Source organism: Cryptosporidium bovis (assembly GCF_009768925.1).
Source record: "Cryptosporidium bovis isolate 45015 chromosome Unknown contig_4, whole genome shotgun sequence".
Classification (NCBI taxonomy): Eukaryota; Apicomplexa; class Conoidasida; order Eucoccidiorida; family Cryptosporidiidae; genus Cryptosporidium; species Cryptosporidium bovis.
In genome coordinates, this window is record NW_027125050.1 from 187528 (window position 1) to 206501 (window position 18974).

At 31.7% G+C, this 18974-nt stretch overlaps 10 protein-coding genes across 10 annotated transcripts; 5 read left to right on the forward strand and 5 right to left on the reverse strand.

Annotated features, from left to right (window-relative positions):
• Positions 1–86: 86 nt before the first annotated feature.
• On the forward strand, positions 87–839 carry FG379_002878 (uncharacterized protein; the record flags this gene model as incomplete). The annotated part of the gene is made up of 1 exon (XM_067328568.1): positions 87–839. The coding sequence occupies one exon, from the start codon at positions 87–89 to the stop codon at positions 837–839; it is 753 nt and encodes a 250-aa protein (XP_067182066.1).
• Positions 840–1236: 397 nt separating this feature from the next.
• On the reverse strand, positions 1237–3021 carry FG379_002879 (uncharacterized protein; the record flags this gene model as incomplete). Its single annotated transcript, XM_067328569.1, has 2 exons — positions 1237–2860; positions 2939–3021. 2 exons carry the CDS (start codon positions 3019–3021, stop codon positions 1237–1239), a joined length of 1707 nt encoding a protein of 568 aa, XP_067182067.1.
• Positions 3022–3402: 381 nt separating this feature from the next.
• Positions 3403–4704, forward strand: FG379_002880 (uncharacterized protein; the record flags this gene model as incomplete). The annotated part of the gene is made up of 2 exons (XM_067328570.1): positions 3403–3732; positions 3811–4704. 2 exons carry the CDS (start codon positions 3403–3405, stop codon positions 4702–4704), a joined length of 1224 nt encoding a protein of 407 aa, XP_067182068.1.
• Positions 4705–4869: 165 nt separating this feature from the next.
• FG379_002881 (uncharacterized protein) lies at positions 4870–7239 on the reverse strand (the record flags this gene model as incomplete). Its single annotated transcript, XM_067328571.1, has 1 exon — positions 4870–7239. One exon carries the CDS (start codon positions 7237–7239, stop codon positions 4870–4872), a length of 2370 nt encoding a protein of 789 aa, XP_067182069.1.
• Positions 7240–7799: 560 nt separating this feature from the next.
• On the forward strand, positions 7800–10991 carry FG379_002882 (uncharacterized protein; the record flags this gene model as incomplete). The annotated part of the gene is made up of 1 exon (XM_067328572.1): positions 7800–10991. The coding sequence occupies one exon, from the start codon at positions 7800–7802 to the stop codon at positions 10989–10991; it is 3192 nt and encodes a 1063-aa protein (XP_067182070.1).
• A 142-nt stretch (positions 10992–11133) lies between these two features.
• Positions 11134–13326, forward strand: FG379_002883 (uncharacterized protein; the record flags this gene model as incomplete). Its single annotated transcript, XM_067328573.1, has 1 exon — positions 11134–13326. The coding sequence occupies one exon, from the start codon at positions 11134–11136 to the stop codon at positions 13324–13326; it is 2193 nt and encodes a 730-aa protein (XP_067182071.1).
• A 111-nt stretch (positions 13327–13437) lies between these two features.
• Positions 13438–14181, reverse strand: FG379_002884 (membrane associated; the record flags this gene model as incomplete). Its single annotated transcript, XM_067328574.1, has 1 exon — positions 13438–14181. The coding sequence occupies one exon, from the start codon at positions 14179–14181 to the stop codon at positions 13438–13440; it is 744 nt and encodes a 247-aa protein (XP_067182072.1).
• Positions 14182–14687: 506 nt separating this feature from the next.
• On the reverse strand, positions 14688–16406 carry FG379_002885 (NEK2; the record flags this gene model as incomplete). Its single annotated transcript, XM_067328575.1, has 1 exon — positions 14688–16406. The coding sequence occupies one exon, from the start codon at positions 16404–16406 to the stop codon at positions 14688–14690; it is 1719 nt and encodes a 572-aa protein (XP_067182073.1).
• Positions 16407–16867: 461 nt separating this feature from the next.
• On the forward strand, positions 16868–17596 carry FG379_002886 (uncharacterized protein; the record flags this gene model as incomplete). Its single annotated transcript, XM_067328576.1, has 1 exon — positions 16868–17596. One exon carries the CDS (start codon positions 16868–16870, stop codon positions 17594–17596), a length of 729 nt encoding a protein of 242 aa, XP_067182074.1.
• A 34-nt stretch (positions 17597–17630) lies between these two features.
• Positions 17631–18464, reverse strand: FG379_002887 (uncharacterized protein; the record flags this gene model as incomplete). The annotated part of the gene is made up of 1 exon (XM_067328577.1): positions 17631–18464. The coding sequence occupies one exon, from the start codon at positions 18462–18464 to the stop codon at positions 17631–17633; it is 834 nt and encodes a 277-aa protein (XP_067182075.1).
• Between the last annotated feature and the right edge of the window lie 510 nt (positions 18465–18974).

Below are 18974 nucleotides of genomic sequence, written 5' to 3' on the forward strand. Positions count from 1 at the left end.
TAGAATATTGAAAGTTAGCGACAACAGTGAAAGTTCAGAAGCAAGGCAGGTTAATGTGGTTCAAAAAGGCAACTTTTTAAATTGGAATGTTCGAGGAAGGTGACAACTCTTTTAATGCATTGAATTTCTTAGGGGAATTGAGGTCCCAAATATCAACTAAAAGAAAGCGTTTTCGGGAAAAAGGTAACCAAAAGTGGTATCCCGATATATTTGCTGAGAAGAGGTCAAGGCTTCTAACGAAAAAGGACTCTGAATCTAGTGCAGATCAAGTAGATATTAAAAGGATATTAAGGATAGCTTTCGATAAGCACTCCGTCGATGGAGAAAACTCCCCCTTAAGTCCCGGTTCAGACATAACTTCACCAAATGAAGAGGATTTAACGAGCTCTTCGGTTTACTTTGAATTGCCCACATTTGAATATCCATTTTATTTACCTAAGATTTGTTCTTGTGGAATTAAAGGTGAAAAACCGTCTCAGACGCTTTGTTGTGAAAATGGCGAGTGCGAAGGACTTCTTGAGATTCCATATAGTTTGATTCAAGTTTACCTAAATAGAACTGTTAATTCTATTGATACCTTTGTGTCAGAAGTCAGGGGTTTGCCGAATTCCCTTGTTATTTATTATGGCAAACTTAGAAACTCAATAGTTATAGTTATTAATGACAAGAACCAGGAAAAGTCTGTAATAAAATCTCTCTCACATTATTCACTTGAGTTGGGATGTATTTCTGTTTATCAAGTATCTAAAAATAATAATGGTGATGAATCAAACAGGTCATATTCTGCAAAACTAAAATTCAAGGGACTTCCAAGTGATAAGGCTTTGAATTCTCTATAGTCGCGAAAATGTCGCTATAAATCAACTTTAGTTATTACTGTATCTTTATTTCCTTGTTAAATGGTTCGCCACAATCAAGCAGTTTATTCTACTTTTTGATGATATTTCATATTTGTTTGCGATTTAATTGATTTTACGAGGAAGTAACTGTAGTGGGAAAAAGATCTATAAAACTAGACAAATACCCATCTTGTATTCCTTTTAATGCTCCTCGAATGAAGCAAGCCTTTTGAATTTGTCAAGTGAATATAAGCTATTGACACATCAATTTAGAAAATCAACGAAAATGGTGTTAGGTAATTTATCTCAAACCTTTATAACTTATTTTTTACTCTAGTGACTATTTCTATTTAAAGCTGGTAATCTAGAGGCGGGTTGTAGCATGCATGAAAAACCATCAGTTGGTTCTTAAGATTTTTTTTCGAGTTTCTGGAATCTCAGTTCCCAATACTCTTTTACTATTACTTGAATCATTTTCTGTTTCAAAATCTGTTATTAATGAGTTGATATTAACATCCTTTGTATCTTCTGAAATAATGTCACAGCTTGATTCGTTATTCTGACTTTGAGAAAAAAGATGCAATATTTCCTGGACTTGAAGTTTATAGTGCTTTTGAAAGAACTCTTTTGCTCTTGATGTGGTTTTAACAAGCATATCCTCTATGGAGTGGTTGTCATGTTTGTTTACAAATGAATTTATTGCTTTGTTAAACTCTTTGATATCAAGTAACTCTAACCCATTCAGCTTCTGAGAATAATAAGTAACTAAACCCTCAATTATATTAGTCTCGTTTGAGTTTGATAGCATTGTTCCAAGTCTTGAATTTAATCCCAACGGATCCTCGTACTCAAATGTTTGTTTTTGATTGTTTTTAGATAATTTATGGAATATTAATAGCTCATGTGGGTTAGCTACTTTACCAATAAATTGATGGCCGAACCTTTTTGAATTTATAATAAGATCATCATCCTCATATTCAACTTTAAGTCTAATGATGGGCAAATTTAATGATGTATTTTTCATTATTTCAAGTATTTCCGGGCATTGAGGGGTTTTCATACAATGCTTTTTTTTTCTTATTTCATTCGCTTCAAGAATAAGCCTATTTATTTCTTCTGAAATTTCCGATTCAATGTTTTCTTTGTTGTCGCCTTTTAATTTTAGAGTTTTAAAAATGAACGTTCTTGGAGAAATTAAAGGTATTGGGGTTGTTTTGAAAGTTTTCTCTTTAATTTCTAACAAGGTAACGTGTTTATCTATACTCTCTGACTGTATTAAAGATGTAGCTATAGATGAACCTTGTTGTAGTACAAAAAACCCTTTATTTGAAATTTCTACAGGATTTAATACACACTCGTGCTCATGACCCCAAATTACTAGATCAAGAAAGTCAGGTAAAAACGATTCTGGAATAGAATCCTTTGACAAGCTTCCACCAAAATTCCCTTTTTTTCTGTTTTGGTGAAATAAAAATATTGAAAACCAACATGAGTCCTCTTCACCGCTATCCTCCGGAACAAAAAAGTGGACTTTACCTTTCTCAAAGGATCTATACAACCTCTCATCTCTTATGTTTCCAATTCCATAAATTGCAATTCTTGTGTTTCCCTTCTCTAAAAGCACAGGGGAAACCTCTATATCATTTACATTTGAATTCTTACCTATATAGTTAATAAATCTAGCAGACTCTAAAATATCTAAAGGAGATAAAAGACCTTCCTCTCCTGGATCATCATGATTCCCATGGATTCCAAAAAATGGGATCGAAACATTAGCATCTCCATTGACCCAATTTAATTTGCTATTTTTTGAATCATTATCACCACTTAAAACTCTAAAACTTATATTTTTACTTCCCATACAGTACTTTCTAATTATGTTCATAACATTATACATTATATATTTTGAAGGTTTTGCAATGTCAAACAGGTCACCTCCATGCAGAACTAAATCGACACTTAGTTTCTTTCCTATTATAAATATTTCCTCCAAAGCAATTAAAGAATCATTGCTTCTTATTCTATAAGTTTAAGAAAATATACATATTCAAGTTAATAAACAAAATATATTGCCAGTAAAAGTTTGGAGTTGAACATACCTATCTCTTTCTTTGTATCCTGCGTGTGTGTCAGTGCAAACTAATATTCTAAATGTATTCCCCTCGTCTTTTCCCACCTCCATTTTTGCCACCTCTCAAATCTTTGCGAGTGCTTTATGTTATGCTCTCGAACTATTTTCAAAACTTTCACGCCACCTTCCCTACTAAAACTTTATCCTCTATTTATCTGTAAGTTTTTCAGCCCCAAACATTAAAACGGAGCAAAAAGGATTTCACCATTTTCTTTCTTGGCTGATTTAGAAAGCCCCCTTTATCTGCTGGCGCCATCTTTACTAGACAAGCATGACATAAATAACTTGAAAATCTAAAAATAACATTTTAAAAAATAACCACGAACAACTAAATTTGAAATTGATTGTAAAATACGAAATACATGTATTTATTTAGATGCGATCTCATTTCAAATAAACCCGTTAATTCCAGTATATTCAACTTCTTTTATAATGAATATAATTAGATTCAATGTAATAATACTGTTTTTGTTCCACATATTTAGCGAACATTTCGTGCAAGCAGACCGAGATTCTAGTTATAATAAAAACGGTATTTCTGGTGGAGCGTATGAGTTTTTGGCTGATGAACTCTTGTCAGTGAACTTTCCAGCACACAAATTTAGAGATCTAAAAAGAAAATCAAGGATAGAAATAGAAGTAAACAATAGAATATTACACATATGGGAAGACTCAATAAAGAACGCAGAAATTGTCCTCGAACATTTTTATGTATCAAATGATGATTTGTCTCTCTATGATAATTTTATCTTTGCATCTTTGGTAAGTTAATATGTATATCAATCTTGATTTATAAATTAAACTAATCAAATAACATTAATTTACGATCAAATTGTTTAGATTCCACCAAAGTTGCTAAAACTATTAGTAAGAATAGTGAACAATATGATTGAAAATCTTCCTCCATATGTACAAAATACATACTTCGAAAGTGACGCTGATAAAGTCTTAAATAGCTATAAGAATGCATATGAAAGAGAAAGGAGAAATTATAAGAATGTGGTTATTAGAACAGCATGCAGACTCGTAATTATATCTGTGCTTATTTCCTCATATGAAAATCTGGAAAATAGAGAGCACTCTGTATTGGTTGGACTAAAGTATCCGTTTTTAGATGACATAGAAATAAAGAGTAAATCCACGTTTAGTTCAAAATTGAACGGTATATTTAACGTGATTATTGATTCCTTTAAAAACTTTGGAGATAGAATAAAATCGGGGATAAGAAAGAGCGTTAAACTCGACTATAGTGATGATAAGTATGATGCAATTGAGATGTTCGAAGCAAACACTCAACAACTTATATCTAAAATAAACCAACACAAAATCTCTTCCCAGGTAAGCCTGTTGGGAAAGGATGAAAAATTATATTCCAAATATCCGGGAGTAATCAGTATAATGAAGATTTATATAGGAAAACAAGAAAGGACCGCAATGAACGTCTTTGATTTGTTTGAAAAATCAATTCAAAAAGAGATGAGTGACCTTTATAATATAAATGAAACAAAAAAAAAGTTAACAATTATATGTAGAGATAAACAATTAATTGATTTACTTCCTGCCGGAATGAAATTTAGAAGCTGTATACAGATGTTTAGTGTAGTTCTACAGCTTTATAGTGGATATTACTACAAGAAAGGGCTCATTCAACGGGGAAGAAGGAATGTCTCAAAAAAAATTGAGAGAATTGCATGCATTAGATTTATTCAGGTAGGTAAAAAACGAATTAAATAAAAATATTTAAACCGAAAAAATATCACTATTTAATAGGGTATTATTATATATTACAATAGAAATGACCTCTGGTTAAGAGAAAATATTTATAAAGTAAATAAAAATATAATAGGTATAAATAGTAATGGAAAGCACAAAGACATTGAATAAATATTATGACCAATTTTATCCTAATATAATTCTTAAAGAACTGTCCAATTCATTAATGGTTGAAATTTGATCATTATATATTACAATAATATTCTTCAGCAACGACAAACTATTACTCCATTCCCTAACAAAGGTTGTGATCAGTCCTTTTGATTTATCCGAGGTACTTGTTTGTTTTTCTACATTCCTTTTGTTATTCTGTAATAGTTGGTTAATATAGTTTAATAATTCTCGAGCTTGAGAAAGTATATCTTTGCATCTTTCATAGTTTTTGGATGATTCCTTTTCAACGTAACATTTCATAATAAAGTTGAGTGGTTTCAAATATTTCTCAAAATCTAGGTTTGTATTACTATCTGAACTACTATTTTCTTGAATGTCAACATTTTTTGCGGCCTTTATGATTTTTTCTTCAATTGTATTCAATTGACTAATTACTTCGTCCCTGGAACTTCTAACGTTTAAAATGTATTTCTCAGTGCTTTCCAAAGGTGTTATTACTTGTGTCTGCAGTTTTTTGGAAGTAGAGGGAAGTCTTGACTTTAATTTACCGAATCCACGGCCTTTATTTTTATCAGAAATTGATTGCTTCAAAGTAAATATAGCATCTGAAACCTTGGATGACAATTCATTAGACTTTGCAATTAATTTATTCTTTAAATCAAGGTCAATATAATCACGCAAAATTTGTGCACTAGTTTTCTTTAAAGACTTATTCTCTGAAACTGCTTTACAGTATTCAGATTTGATTTTCTCCGCCTGACTTTTCTTGATATACATTACTATCTCCAAATAAAGTACATATGCATGTGAATAAACTGAAGCAGGAGTTGAATCACTTTTTAAACAAGACTCAATGACTTCAGAGTAAACTCTATTTGTAAATTTTATTTTTTCCAAGGAAGTCAAGATTGCATTGGTTGAGCTTTCAATGTATTCCCTAGTATTTTGAATTTCATTAAACGATATGTCGATTATATTTAAAAGATCCTTAATATCATCAAACGAAAATTTTGCAGGATTTTTTGCATATTTATCTCTTTTCGTTTCTGGAAAATACGGTAAGCCTCTGTTGTTTCTATTTCCAATAGACAATCCCGTTTCCAATATCCTTCTGTTTTCTCTTGGAGAAAGAATCTTAAAACTCTGTTTATATGGAAATTTAATCAATACTCCGATGTCATTACTTGAAACTAATTCAGTATTGTTTTCAATATCGTAAGTGCATAAATTTATTATACATTTATCAAAGATAAGTCTCACCTCGTTAACGGTATCTATTACCGAGTGTAGTTTTTGGTAGTTTTTCTCGTAGGAAATAAGAACATTTCCAACTGACCTGATCATAAAAATTAACTTCTTTCTAAGTGGAACTGAAATACTTTCATATTTTTCACAGTGATTAATGCTCTCCAATAATCTCTTTGCCTGAAGAAGTTCCTGTAATACCAGTTTAGAAAGAGGTGAAGTTACAAATACAATATCTGTAGGTAGATATGGACTGAGATCTACAAATTTATCGTTCAAATTTATGTTAACAAGAATCTCAACTTGCTTTCTTCCAATTAAGTCATCGAACTCCAAGTTTTCTTTGAGTTCGTCATAACCTTTTAGTTTTACTTTGTATTCGTTAAGAAATAAAATAAGACCAAATATCTGACTATATGAATTGATCCTAGTCATATAGTCATTTAACTCTTCTTTGATGGAATTTATTACAAATTTAAACATTTCACTCATTTCATAATCTTTATTTTCTAATCCACCAGCGAAGTTCTCAGAGAGATTCCCATTAAGCTGGTTATGTAATTCATTATACAACTTAATACAAGTATCTCTTTTTCTATATATGCTTAAGTCACTTTTAAACTTTTCATCAATGTTATCCTTTAAATTCATTAGTAAATTGATACAGAATTCAATCTCAAATATTCTAGGTTTAATATAATCAATAACAGTTAGAAATTTCTCTAAAACCTTTATATCATCTGAGTTTTTAATCTGTGATAACTTCTCCCCCCAAACACTAATCGATTCTCTTAATGTTGACATTTTCATACTATATGTATTTGAGTCAATTAAATGCTCCTGAAATAATTTTAAGGAAGAGTTTTCACAAATCGACTGAATATTCTCTTTTTCAGAAAAAACTCCATCATTTAGATTAATGGTATTCTTTATCTTACTCCTCAAAGCTAATGAATCATCATGTTGGATAAATACTACTTTGTCTTTGAAAAAGTTAATCAAGTAATCATAGTTTATATTCTCCGAACTCTTCCATTTACTCCAAAACTTCGGCTTAGCACAAACATTACTTAAGTTACTAACAAATAGGCATATAAATATAGTGATGTTCAAAATGTACACAGTGAATGTAGTCATTTCTTTTCACTTGCACTTTAAAGACAAAAATATCACTAAAAGCAGTGAATTTAAAGCACGGAAAAAACGAAGATCGTCTAAGTCACAAGAGATGCTCTGTTAAAATCCATAGGTACCTGCTTATGTCAATATTTAATTCTTAATAACAATAGAACGGAATAATCAAATAGTCTTTCTTCTCCAAATATTCTCACCCAATTCGGATAAGACCACCCGGCAAATTGCGCGCAAATAGATACCCATTTAAAATTTCTCTAGGTAAAACAAGCATAAAGCCCTAATGAACTTGAAACTATGGCAAAAAGCGAATTATCATATTTTTAAACCTAAAAGATGAGAAATTAATATATTCAATTTAAGGTTCGGACCGGCTTCTTTCAGTACCACTTTTTTTCTCATTTTGAATAGGTATTCTTCAATTAGTTATGCATTCGGCGGTAAATATACATATCCCCACATTACATGTGTAAATAATTTGTGAGAAAATAGATAAATAATAGTTGGTTAGAAACAATAATGAGAACAAGAAAAGTATTAATTGATATGGAATACAATGAACTATGAATAGGAGAGTGGAAAGTTATTCAGGACGTGGAAGGAGTTCCAGTTTTGACACCTTTCCAAGCGCCCCAACTTTGAAAATAAACCAGCGAAAGGCAAATGGAACGAGTTCTTACGATAGATTTATGCCTAGTTATGATGAGCATGATATCAAAACAAGGGAAAGAATACAAAAATTATCTATGGACCTGAGAAATTATGAGAGAATCAGTTCTTCAAGCCGAAACTCAAAAACAAGTAAAGATGATCTACTGGATCCTGAACAAATATTGCTGTATATAAACACTGGTGGAAAGTACAATAGTGAAATATTTAGGAGAAAGAGTGAATATAAAAACATGGTTTTGGACATATATAATGTAGGTGGTCATTGTCTGAAAGTAATGATTAACTCATTTAAGAATATACTTGCCAATCCTAAAGTAAGCAATGTAAATATGACAAGAATGGATCGCCTAGTTAATTTCTTATCTTTAGTAAGAGATTTGCATAAAAATTACTGTGATCCAATTGTATGTGACATGTTTAAAATAAAAAATACAAGAAGTAGCAGTTTATTGAGGGATAACACGAAAAGTCAGCTAGATTTCGCCTCAGAAAGAAGAGTCAAAAGCACTAGTTACATCCCTTTATCAAATAATAGCGATACTAATAGTGAAAGGAGGAAATTTAATAGTGCAGATAGCAATATTAAAAATTCAATCTCAAGCAAAGTATTGCTTAATATAATAGACGGGAATAACGATAATAAAAGAAGTGAAATAAGGGAAATTTACTTTCAGAAATTAAAGGAGAATGTTAATAACTCTACAGAAAATAGGACTGACAGTCGTAATAGAAGCTATAGTAGTGGTAATTTAAATATTTATAGGAAAGAAACAAAATTACTAAAACAGGAAAAAAAAGTCACGAATATAAAGGGTATTTTTGAATCGCTAAAGGAATGTAGGAGTAAATTAAATATGAAAGAAAAATCAGAAGTTGAGTTAAGAGTCGTGGAGAACAAACATTCGAAGAGAGATGTTAACAATTCAGTTGAATCAGAGTTTATTACTAATTTTTTGAATTATTCTCAGCTGAACAAAAATTCAAATAGTCAAAGAATTGCTGACCTTCAAAAATTGCTGTGTAAACTTAAAGAAACAAAGTTGGGTTTTAGTTATCAAGACTTAGAAAATAGAGAAAAAACACCAAAAACTAACGAAATAACAGTGAAAGATTTATTATATTCCAAAATAAATATTACTCCGGAAGTTGCTTCTTTATCCAAGGAAAATGTTAGTATTAAAGATGAAAACAACGTTTTAAGTATTTCAGGTGAGACAGTAGCAATAAGTCCTCGAAAGAGTCCAGATGTTCAAAGTCCGAAAGCTAGTAGAATAAATAGGCGTTGGGAATTAGACACTCCATTTATTTCGCACAGAACGATAGATTTTGATAGAATATACAACTTGAGTAAATCAGAAATAAATGAAAAGGGTTTATTATCATTGGACACAATAAATACAGGTATTTCACCGAAAAGATATGAACCATCTAAAGCGAAGGTATCAAAAAATGAAAAGCAGATTGGTGTTGATGTTAATCATGAATACAAAAATCCAGATGTAAATTTAAGTGAACCCGAAAATGTATGTGAAGGAAATTCATATTTTGGTTATGAAAACAAAAATGAAAATTCAAAGTTGGAAGTATTAAATTTAGACTCCGAAAATATTCACTTCAGTTCCCATATTTTAAAGCCTTTATTTAATACCATGCCCTCTAATATATATATTCCAGATGAAGGTACAGAGACAATTAATGTATATGAGTACGAAAATAGGGACACATCCAAAGATAGCGATCTAAAAGATGGATTGCTGGTGAAAACAGAACAGAACACAAAGGTGAATACTGAATTTGATTCTAAAAATTTAAAATCCATTGTTAATCAAGTAAGTTGTGACCCCATTTTATTGAAAGATTGCGAATTAAATTCAACAGAGTGGCCAGCAAAGAAAACAACTATGGAAAATGAAGATCATCTGAAAGGTGAGATACATTTAAGTAATTCAGAGGGGAAGGTAACATACAATTATGTGGAAGAAAGTTCTGGAGAACTAAGTATTTGTAATGACTCCATAGATAATGGTCCCAATGAAATTATTTCTACTCAGGTCGAGGAGGAAAACAATATCTCGTTAGTTGATGAAAATGAAAGCAAAATAAACGAAGTAATTGAGATTGAAAAAGCTTTTAATAGGGATATGGAATCTAAGACTATTAAATCAGATGATCGCACTTTTGAAGTTGAAAGGCTGAACATTGAATACTTTACGTCTTTAAATGAACACGATTTAAAGAAAAAAATAGACGAGTATAATTATTGGTATGAAAACATGGGAAGTGAAAATTATATTAACCTAAGTTTGGATGGTCTGAGTATTGACGAGTTTTACTATAAAGGCATAGAATTGATTCCAAAGTGTTATGATGGAATTATTGATATGTCATCTACTTCAATTCGCAAAATGTGTATAATTATATATGAGAATCTTTCGAAGTTATCGAGCTTAGAAATTAATGGTGGGCGAGGCGAACAAATGATAGAAGGAATAGATGACAACCTTTCAATACTTCTAAAGGAGAATATAGGTGAAGAAACTTTATTGTCATTTATTCATAATGTGATTATGAGAGATTCAAGGTACTTGGAATTTAATTCATCATTAAGGAAGGAGCTTAGCCCCCCTGACGATAACTACATATTGTTGATTATAGATTTAATGAGAGAAATATTAATTGAATGGAGAAATGATAATTTTGGTATTTCTGGGTCTCAAATAACAATTGAAGCAATTATAAAACAAGTAGATGAAATATTGAAAAAGTCTTACGAGCCCTATCTTTCAGAAGTTAATTCAGACGAATGGGTCCTTAAAAAAATATTTCACGCTCCTAATTATCCAAATATTCTTGAATCTGAGAAAGAGCTACTTAATATTGAACATCTCTTTAAGTATCACACATGTGAGGATCTAATTACTTCCGATTATATAAACATGGATCGTGCGAAGTGGTTGAAGACCAACAGGTACTATCTCCCAATAGTTAATGATGCGATAGAACACGTCTTACAGGACTTAATCAATGAAATCATTATTATTATTATGAAATCACTAAATCATACTTCACTAGATAACAAATAATTAGGTTCCTTTTTAGTGAATGAATCATACTAATTCGCGATTTGGCGCCATACCTTCGCATAATTTTTATCTTGTTTTTATTTTAGTCGAGTATTTCACTGCGATATGTACTTTTTAAATTTGTATTGGTAAGATAGAACAAATGTTAAATTTTTGTTCTAATGAATTTCTTGAGGAGATTATACCATTTTCTGAGAAGTTGGACGGTCTTTTGGTAGAAAGTTTACCAGATTGCATTGTTTGGAAGGATGAAACAAAGGAGTACTTAGTAAAGAGAACAGGCATCGCTAAACTTTCGAAGGAACTAATTAGACTGGGACTTCCAAAGGGAGATATAATTAAGTCCGCCTTGCTAGTAATTGTAAGTTCAAACAACAAAGATGAAGGAGACAGTGAGTGGTCTATTCAGGACCAAAAAATCCTCATTTTTCTTGTGGGAAATCTGGAGCTTGTAAAAGCAGGTCAAAATGACATTGTTTTTTGGTTGGATGTTGTTTTTGAAATGTTGGGATTACTTAGGAAAAATGGTTTAATTTCACTATCAAAGTGGATTTGCACTTGTTTTGAAGTTTTTGATTGGTCAATTACAAATCCTAACATTCCATTTATAAATAAAAATGAGATACATCAGGAGGTTAATTCAACCTCAAATAGTCAGACGGGAGATGATTCAAGTCAGTCACCTCCAACAGCAGTACAAAGGCAACTCGCTCAAGCAAAGTTCGTTGGTCTTTTAAAGGCAATCAACAGAAAATTGTTGGGATACGGAAACTACAAAGAGGCAGGCATATTGAGAAGTTTTGTTTATTCTATATTGCCGAGTAATCAGGCTGGAATATGTAGAAAAACCTTTACTACTAGAGGATATACAGGATACAACATTAAAGAAAGTGTTAAAAGAGTTTTTGAAGTTTACACTAACTCTTCCAAGGAAGAGACAAACTCTGATACAAATACTGAAAAGGAGGAAGGAGAAATGATTTGTGAAAAAGAGGAAGCTGATCAAAAACAAACAGAGTTAAGACGTATTATTGAGTCATCAAGATTAGTTGAGTGTATTTTTGATTCATATCTTAAAGTTGATCACTTTTTTCAAGCTCCTTACGAGTTTTTGATTTCCGGTGAGGGGGATGGCTTATCATACAGTAAGGAGAAGATAGATGGAATATCAAAAGATATAGAGGCAATAGTTTTGTACTTCGAGGAATATAAAGCAATGGATTGTTTTAACATTCGAACAAATATAAAAAAGGAATATTTAAGCAATTATCAGTATATTTTTTCTCAAAATTACAACAAAGATTTCCATTTCACATCTTTAGAATCAAAATTCGAGGGTATACCTTCTGCCTTTGATTTTTCATATTTCAGATACAACTTTGCCTACCGTTTATCATTTTTGGTTTGTAATTATTTCTCACAAGTAAATGATAATCTTAAGAGCACAAATGATTATATTCTGGATAAATTGATCCCTTTACTGAAAAGATGTTTGGCTAGTTTGGAAAAACATAGCACAGAGAATAAGTTTTCTATTGTTAACTTTATTAACAATATGTTGAAATATGAGCTTTTTTGGTTACTTTGGAAAGGCAATAATTGCGTTGACGTTGAATTTAATCCATGCAGGGTTGAACCCACAGTTGATTCTGATGATAAAACTCTTGATACAATTAATAATGAACTGAAAAAGAGAAAAATAGAAGAACATACAAAAACTACAAAGTACATTAGTCAAGATGTATTTGACAAATACATCAATTTTGTGGAGAGAAACCATATCTTGGGGGATGATTCATCTGAAGATAACGACTCCCAATTGAAAGACGTGTATTATATAAGAAACGTCAAAAAACCAGATTTTTCCAGAGAAAGAGAGAGCTTGTTTTTAGAATCAATTAATTCTGACGAATACATAAACAAGAGCGTGAACAAGAAAATTTTATGTAAATTTAATGATTACAAGGAAAAAATGTTAGTTGATTTGAACCCAGATAATGGAATTGAAGAGTCTGAGAAAAGTATTAGAAACCCCCTATTCAAGTGGAGATGTGACCGTCTTTTTAAAAGATTCCAACTTGAAGATCTAAATTCTCTGGATTTATTGAAACTTTCACAGAACGATCTTGAGGATAGTGTTTGTAGACAAAGTAGTAATTTGCAGAATGGCGAACCAAACGAAACAGACAAAAGAGTTGAAACTGAAAATGGCAGAGACAAATCCGATCTAACTCAGGATATAGGGATAGACACAACTCAAGACAAACAAAAAAATAACGAAGAAACCAAGGTCGAGATTGAATTTCTCAGACTCTTCGGTGGAAAAAAAAAATAGATAAGCAAATACCCTATTTAGTTAAATTAATAAGATTTAAAAAGTTATAAATATATCAACAAAATAGTACACGGATAATAACTATTTTTATTCATAAACTCATAAACCTATTTAGGTCCCTTTATATACAGGATCACTACTTTTCTGGTCTCCATAGTTAGATGATAGATCACTTATCCTGTAAGCTCTCCCTGTGAACGGAGCATATACGACTCGTGCAGCTTGATTAATATTTGATAAATTACTATTCCCACTACCACCGCCAACACCTCCAACTCCCATTGAATCAATATTTATAATGTTTTGATTCCCACCCACTACACCCTCCCCATCTACTCCTGAGGTCCCCAGGTTACCCTGGTTATTTCCCATAGGAACCCCTGTGTTAATATTTGTCCAAGAGCCTAGTAACAAATTTAATTGATCATCTGCATCTTCAATTATCTGCAAGTTTCTAAAAATATAGTAACTAACAAAGGAAGCTAAAAATGATAATATTGGCGTCATTACATAAACTATAAGTGTTAATATTTTCATTATTCCGGTCTCTTCAACGCCCCCTAAATTTCTCTTCAACCATTCTATTGTTGTAAGTAGCGTAACAACACCTCTTGCAAGTGATAATGACACAAAGATAAACAATGTACATGGAGTCTTATGCAAATAAGCCACGTATCCCAAATACAAAATCCATGTTTCTATAAAAACCGCGGTGGTATCTGTTAATGTTATTACTCTTAGTACTTCTATTATACATTGAAACACCAATATAGTCGCCAAAACATATGAAAGTTTTTTCGTAAAAGGTGTGTCCTCCGTTCGGAGATTAAACCCCAAAACGGGGTAATAAATCATCTTCCTCAACTAATAATATATCCAAGAATTTACCCGTATTAAGAAAAGCTTCATCCATACATTAATTAAAGGCTTTCATCAATTTTGTTTGCACTGTTAATTATTCTTAAATATCTAGTAAATATTAATATAGACTACTGACCTTTACTACTACAGTTCCGCTTATTACTGAATGAATTCTATTTCGTCTATTTTTTACCACTTTACCAACCAATTAATCGAGTGTTTACAAATAAATTTAGAACTATTCGAAATATTACCACTTTTTGGTTATTCACATTTTTGGACTGAAAGAAAATATGTTCCCGCCTCTTAAATAGATCTCAGCTGGGTGCAGTAGTATTGTCAAATAAATGTCTTTGGAGGGAAGAGTATTCCATGGGATTTATTGGTTATGAAATTAAAAAAAAATAATTCTAGTTTAAACAAGATGTTTGTGTAACAGTATATTTTCCTGAATAATAATAGGAAGGCATGAAGGACCTGTAGAAATAAGTCTCCATCTGTTACAACAGACTCTTGTTCCTTGAGTGAAATTTTTGGATCCAGCGAGAGAGTCTCTCCTCAGATTCGAACACAAAATTACCAGCTTTTTTAACGGTATCGTTGCTGTTGTCCACACTTACTAATTCATTACTTCTTTCCTGAATATTTTCCCTGCTAATTCCCGAAAATTGGGCAACATTGTCTTTTTCTCCAAGACCTTGATAATCCGTCTCAAGAGGTGTGGGAGAAACGGAAGTAATCTCCCGTCTACTCCATACATTCTTATTATCCCTACATTTAAAGTAGTTTTGATTATTTGAGTAGCTTCTGCTTTTTTGGGCCACAAGTCTAGTTGGGGCAGTAACTGGTGAATTTTCTTTTGTCTTGTAGCTTGACTTGCAATTGTAGATGTTAACAGACGAAATAGAAGGACATTGACCTTTAATCCTAACATCAGTTGTTTTTCTTTTTGGAGTAAAATAGGAAAGTCTCTCTTTGTCGATATTGGCATTTGAGCCAATGTTTATTCCCTTTTTTAATAAATTACTCTTGTCATTTCTATTAAAAGCGATTCCGCGTTCATTGCTAGTAACAGAATTCAAGTAGCAACTTAAATTCTCATTGTTTTGACAATTAAGACTCGTGTTTGAGTCAATTGAAGCATCCAAGGTTGAAACATCAGAGTGCTCAATTTTTCTTGTAGAAAAATATTCACTCTTGAGCAATATTGACTCTAAATAGTGGTTGTAATTCAAAAGTTTCTGATATTCATGCCCCATAAAAGATAATTCTATTTTACTTGAAAGTAATTTTGTTTTTTTTCTCACAAAGTCAAATTTAAATATCTCCTCTACAGATGGTCTTTTCACAGGATCTCTTTCAAACATTAACTTTAAAACATCATTAAACTCTCTAGAATACCTTTCTGGTAAACTTTTAACTACACCCTCATTAACATGTTTTCTTAACTCATCATAACTTCTTGCATAAAATGGTGGTTTTCCAACTAATAATTCATATACACAACAACCCAGTGACCAAATATCACTTTTCTCATTATATTGTCCCTTTCCCAATACCTCTGGAGACATATAGTATGGAGTCCCGACATGAGTAGTTGCAAGTTGATTACTTCCGGATAAGTATCTGGCTAAACCAAAATCTCCTAACTTGACTATTATTTCGCTGGCTTCCAAATTTTTGTTTCTATCGGTAAATTCGTTTAGACACGAGCCTTCAATTATAATACTTAACAAGTCCTTATTTTTTAAAGTAGTTAAAAAAATATTTTGTGGTTTTATGTCACGATGTAACACTTTGTTACTTCTGGTGTGGCAATAATGCAATGCATCCAATAATTGAATGAAAATAGAAACGGCAATATCTTCATCAATCATCTCACCGATTTTTCTTTTTTTTTTTAAGTAATTTCCAAGATCTCCTTCATCACAATGTTCCATAATTATGTAAATTTGCTGATTTTGTTTATCTATTATTCTATCTATATACTTTATTATGTTTCTGTGATTGAGCTTTCTTAAAACATTTACTTCATTCACTATTTGTATTTTCTCTTGCTGAGTCATATTCTCATAGCAAATTTTTTTCCAAACAAAACATCTCCCATCTGATTTCCTACGTATTCTGTGAACTGTTCCAAAACATCCTCTTCCTATCTCTTCTATTTCTTCATAGTCATTCTGAAAAATGTCTCTATTATGAGTTGATTTCTTCTGCATTTTACATTTAAGCTTTTCTCAAAGTACAAACATATGTGAGAATGCATAATATTCTTCTCTTATGTAATTTGACGTAATTGAAGCAATTCCAATAACATTAAGCACTGCTCTTCTTGTGTTACGTGTTTTTGCGCAAATACATCCCCACAAAAAATTCATGCTTTGTGGCGCCAAAGCATGTAATTGTTTAAGTTTTGGAAGTACGAAAAGAGTAATGGTTAACGAACTCCCGAGAAAGAGATCAAAACCGGAAGAAGTGATTCTTCTAGTAATATACAGACTTAGTTCTTTTACTATGTTATTGTTGTTTAAATATCCTACAAAAACAAAAAAAATTTCAATTGAAAGAACACAACGCAAAGTATCGTTGCAGAGGCGCCACAGACTGGAAACAAAGTGGCAACAAATTTTATTTTGTAATTAATTAGTCAAAATATTACTTAATTTTAGCAGGAACTAACATGGAAAGTGATGAAAGTAGGAATCATGTTGGTCTGAATTGTTCTTTAGATGATTTAATTAGAAAAGAGGTCCCAAGAAAACCTGGATCTAAGAGAGTTTTCAAAAAGAGCAATTCTCAAAGCAATAGCTCTCCGAAAAAAAATCAAATAGGTCATAATAAAAACCATAGACGGAACATTGGCAGATTCCAATCTAATCATGGTACTAAACGTTATAATTCGTTCCAAAATGGCAGGAATGGCAGAGAGGGACCAAAGAGACTTCCGAATGAAAGGAGAAACAAAGACTCTAAAATGAGAATTGAATTAAATATGGATAACAGTGTTCCTGATGGAGATCCTGAATTATCAAATATGAATGAACGTGAAAAGATGATAAAAATGATTAGTATCATCCATAATGATAAAGATTTTACTATGCAAATATTGTTGAACTCTAGCCCAATAATTATTGTAAATAAGATTACTGGAGTAATCCAACTTAATTCATTTAGCTGCCGCTCTCACATTATGCTTGAAATATGGAATTTACTCCTAAAGCCCTTGGGGCTATCTCTCGTGGACTCTTCAAATAACGTTGAATATACGAACTGGTTGATAACCGATGGAAGTTGCTATATGGAAAGTTTTAAAGATGGGATGATAGTTCGTGGATCCGGATCTAGGGATACTGCCAGAAATGCACGTTTTTCAATTCTTGAACAACATATAAGACAGCTTACTGTTTGAATTATATTTTTGTAATATGTTATTACTATTCGAGCTAATCTCTTTTCCAGAAACTCTTTCTTTTTGTCCACTTTTTTATCTTTTTGGTTAATTTTTTTTGTTTTACTTTAAGTGCCACATACCTTTGTTCCGCCATTGCCAAGTCTGACTGTAAGAATCTAAGCTCAACATTATCGGCATTGTATCCATCTTCTTTACTTGAAATTTCCTGTGACAATTTCTTGATTTCTTCTATAATCTTCGATCTTTGTTTTTCAATTTCCTTCATCATTGACTCCGTCTCCACTAGTTCCTCATTCGCCTCATCAAGCTTCCTTGATTGAACTCTTCTTAAACGTCTTAGCTCTGAGTTGAATACTCTCAACTCTGCACTGGTTAAACTCATTCTCCCAACACAATTCATGCATGGGGTTGCAGATTTTTCCTCTTGCTTAATTGCAACTGAAGGTGGTTCCAGAAATACTATTGGTGCTTCCATATTTTTGAATGCGGATGATAATGACATCTTGGAAATGACATCTGATAAGTTGTCTACTATTCCCAATGTGTTTTCTGCAAATATATTCTTTGGGTTTTTCTTTAACTCAGAAAACTCCTCGATTTCTGCCCAACTATCTTCAATATCAGTAATATTATTTTTTACATTTACTAAAGTTTTCATCAGATCCTTTGATTGTGAAACTAGTTGGTCTTGTAGCTCGAAATCTGGACTGTAGTCTTTTCTTGGGGTAGTCACTTCTGGGTAGAAAACTTTGAAATAAGTACCTACGGCCTTGGCTATTGTGTTTAGCAGTCCTGCCTCACAACAATTAGGCTTTGTTAAAACGTGAAAAAATAAATAAAAAACTACTGATAAAGGGATTTTCATTTTTAAGTTTATTCCTACTGATTAATCCGAATGATAACAACAGCTGACTTTCAAGCAAGTTTTTTTTAATAGCATGCAACAATTGCATGCATGTGTTTTTACTACCGCCACGTAATTTTTTGAATTACAGAAAAATTAGAAAAATGACAATAGCAACAGATAAAAATATACTTTAAAATATTGAATAACCATAATTTCGTGTTTTATGTTACTTAATTTATTACTTTAATAAATTCAGTATGATATTATAAAATTAACGAATATGAATATGCAGAAGCATGTAATCACTTGAGAATGAATAGAGGTGACTCTGAATTAAGTCAGAAAAGCAAAAACACCGATTGCTATACATAAGCCTTAATATGCTACTCGTCTATTTCATTTTCTCTTATAAATATCTTAAGACCACAATATCCGGAATGGCGCCTTCATGTGGTCATAATTACGCATGCAATGTTAAGGTCAACGGTATACAATTTTTTTTAATTCTTAGATTATAAATTAAGTTGG